The sequence below is a fragment of the Zingiber officinale genome, chromosome 9B (assembly GCF_018446385.1).
Source record: "Zingiber officinale cultivar Zhangliang chromosome 9B, Zo_v1.1, whole genome shotgun sequence".
Classification (NCBI taxonomy): Eukaryota; Viridiplantae; Streptophyta; class Magnoliopsida; order Zingiberales; family Zingiberaceae; genus Zingiber; species Zingiber officinale.
In genome coordinates, this window is record NC_056003.1 from 120,084,712 (window position 1) to 120,088,219 (window position 3,508).

At 45.2% G+C, this 3,508-nt stretch overlaps 1 protein-coding gene across 1 annotated transcript; it reads left to right on the forward strand.

Moving 5' to 3' along the window:
* Window positions 1-1,793: 1,793 nt before the first annotated feature.
* LOC122023349 (transcription factor MYB97-like) lies at window positions 1,794-3,306 on the forward strand. Its single transcript, XM_042581400.1, has 3 exons — window positions 1,794-2,129; window positions 2,198-2,864; window positions 3,107-3,306. Exons 1-3 carry the CDS (start codon window positions 1,794-1,796, stop codon window positions 3,304-3,306), a joined length of 1,203 nt encoding a protein of 400 aa, XP_042437334.1.
* Window positions 3,307-3,508: the final 202 nt, after the last annotated feature.

Genomic DNA, 3,508 nt, shown 5'->3' on the forward strand with positions numbered 1-3,508 from the left:
ACTCTCGAAGTCGAGATCGGATCCTTTGGTCCACTTTTTGTGGACTAAGGGATAGTTCACAATGTAATTACGGTTGGATTGTAGCCGCAATTCAGTCACAATTAGTTGTGATTCCTCCCTAGGTTCACCTTCCCATCCATATTATAGTTTAGGTCAAGATGTGTGATCGAAGGTCGTCCGAAGGTCACCGACAATAAGCGGATGGTCAGGCTATCGGGCACCCAGCATCGAGCAGGGGGCAATCTCCAATCCATCCCAACCCAAATTAATTATAACATGACTGGAAAGATAAATCCAATAAAAAAAATATTAATTAAATTACAACCGTAATCCGATCATAATTAAGTGATCAGAAGATCCTCTCTCCTCCCAGCCACCTCAGGTACATTAAAGATGCGGTGAGAGAAGCTTGAGGAACCGCTGGATGATTCTCGGCTTCGACGTCAGTGAACTTGTACATGCCCTGCCCACGAAATTTACTCGCACAATTCCAACATGGTCATGGAATTCCAGGTATAGAAAAGAATTTGTACTTCAAATACAAATTGTTTAAGCAACGAATTAGGCTTAAACAATAGCATAAATCAAAAAGAAGGAAAAACAAAGGAAAGAGAGAAAAAGAGAAAAACAAAAACAAAAGTCAGTTATACTTCATATAATGTCATCTTGAAGAGATTGACAAGTAGTAACACTGGATGAAATTTACAATCATGACCGAATATTACGATACTTGAAGAGTGACTTAACAAATATCGCAACAGACCGAATGATTCTTTGAAATTAGATTATACTTCCACATCTTATGAATAACGCACGAGATATCTTTTTTTTCCCCCTAGTTCAGTAAATGCTAATGTGTTTTTTAGACTTATATTTGTTATTCAGCTTAGTTTAAGAGAGAAAATATTGGAAATTAAGGAAGTCTTTGCTTAAAAATATCACGCTAATCTCGATATTGTTCTTCCTTAGAATCCAATGTCTAGGATCTCACTATAAATAGAATTCATATAAATTTTGCAATGCGTTTGACTAGGCATTTATCAAAATGTCATTACCCTTAAGCTAATGCTTAGGATGTCGCTATAAATAGAATGCATATCGACTTTACAATGAATTTAACTAGACAATAATGGATCGAGGCGGTGGCAAAGTATATATTGGGCGAGATGAATTAGTAGGTCAAGATGAGTTGTTAATTTGGATAATATAACTATAACAATCCATCCTTTTTTGGACAATACAATCTAGCTCAACAACATTAGATTTGGATAAATATAGCAAAATTAAAGAGTATTCCAAAAAAGACACCCTAAATTATCCATGTCATCAAAGGATATTTTTTTTTTCAAAAATTCAAAATAGACTTCTTGAGTAATTTAATATCTAAAATACTCTTTTTATCCAAAAATTGATGGTTCAACTTTAAATAAAATATTCTTTTAATATATTTTTGTCCTAATATTCTAAAATTGGGTGAAAAGGTAGTAGGAGAGAGAAGAGGAGAGTGGCAGGGTTAGACATGCCAAGTAAGGTAAGGAGTGTTGACAGAGGAGGCTCGACACGTGTCGGTCTCCTCACCGCAACGCCGTCCGATGTCCGCGCCCCGCCTCATTCTTCCCATTCCCCAATTAATCCATCCCAGCTCATTAACTGCCATGATCTAATCACTTAATTATCTCCTTAATCACGCCATTATATAAATAATCACTCTCCCTCGTTTACTTAATCCGTGGGTGAGAATATCAACATCAATATCAAGCCGCTCTGTTCCTTCCGGTGGTGGTTTTGTAATGATGAAAGGGACGGCGGCGGCGGCGGCGGCGGCGGGAGGCGGACTTGGGAAGAAGGCGGGAGGGAAAGGAGGGGCGGAGGGGGGGATGAAGAAGGGTCCGTGGACGCCGACGGAGGACGAGGTCTTGTTGGAGCATGTGCGGCGGCACGGGGAGGGGAATTGGAACGCGGTGGAGAGGCTGAGCGGCCTGGCGAGGTGCGGCAAAAGCTGCCGCCTCCGGTGGGCGAACCATCTCCGGCCCGACCTCAAGAAGGGCTCCTTCACCCCCGAGGAGGAGTTCCTCATCCTCCGCCTCCATTCCCAGCTCGGCAACAAGTGGGCGCGCATGGCCGCTCAGGTACGTGATTGTCTTTGATCTTTTGCCCTCTGTTTTCGCACAATTTGATCTTTTCCGGCGATGCGCAGTTGCCCGGAAGGACGGATAACGAGATTAAGAACTACTGGAACACGCGGCTTAAGCGCCGCCAGCGCGCAGGGCTTCCTGTCTATCCGCCGGAGCTGCAAGACGCCTTCCGGTTTGACCGCCGCCTTCTGCGTCAGGGGACGCCCCTGCAGCTATCCGCCACGAACCACCACTCCCAGCTCCCGCCGCTGCTGGACCTCGTCAACTTCTGCCCTCAGCCGGAGGTCGCTCTCCCGCCGACTAATTCTCTCCCCTGCCACTTCAGCTTCTTCGAGTTCCCGCTCCCGTTTTACTCGCCGGCGCCGACCATCCCCGCGTCGTCTCTACTCCCGGAACCCCAGATGTGGCCGTGCAGTTACGATGTCAATCCGCTGCCGATGGTGTCGCCTCCTCATGCGCTCAAAATGGAGCTCCCTTCGAACCAATTGTACACCGATCCCGTCATCAGAGGCGGCGGCGGGTCCGGAAATTGCAGGCTGATGGAAGCGCTTCTGCAGGAAACGCAACTGCAGGACCCGGAGGATATCAAGACGGGGGAGTTGTTACCCCTGCCGGCCGCCGACGACCAGGCTGTGAGATGGGGAGAGCTCTTCTCAGTCAGCGATTACGATTGCGGCGACGCCAACGCCGGTATCCGTATCAGGGAGACTTCTTCAGAGTTCAACATGGGTTAGTCCTCTTAACCTCTCTCCACTGCATTAGCATGATAGCCGAGTTGATACTCGGGTGTTATTTAGATGTTTATACTATTATGAATGTATCTTGACAAATTTTCTATTAATAAATGTAATGTACATATACGACGAAGATAAAAAAAAAACTAAGAGAGTATTTTCATTACAAATCAATTAAATGTATTGTGCATTTGATGTTTCAATCTTTTCATCTTAGCATATCTCTTCTTTGAGCAGGGAGCAAGAGTACCAGTGAAGCACTGAGCAATACAATGCAGAACATGTCTGAACTCTTGGATATGCCGCCGGCGGCGAATGTGCAACTGTCAGTTGTTTTGAACGAAGGCGGTGCAGTCGAAGTCGAGCAGCAGTTGGATCCTTTGCAAGGCCGGAACGTCGACCCTTGGCCATGGAACAGCATGCCTGGAATTTGTTGAGAGTCCTTCAATGATATTCTGTTGCTGCAGTAGGTTAATTAGGTGAAGTGTTGGGGTGGCTGTTTAATGTTGTATTGTGGCAAAAGATGATGACGCTCAACGCAAGCATCCCTCAAGACCGGCTCCACAGTTGAATGAAGGGTGATAAATTGTTACTGTTCTCATGATTCGACCCTTACTGTATGATGACAAATTTATCATT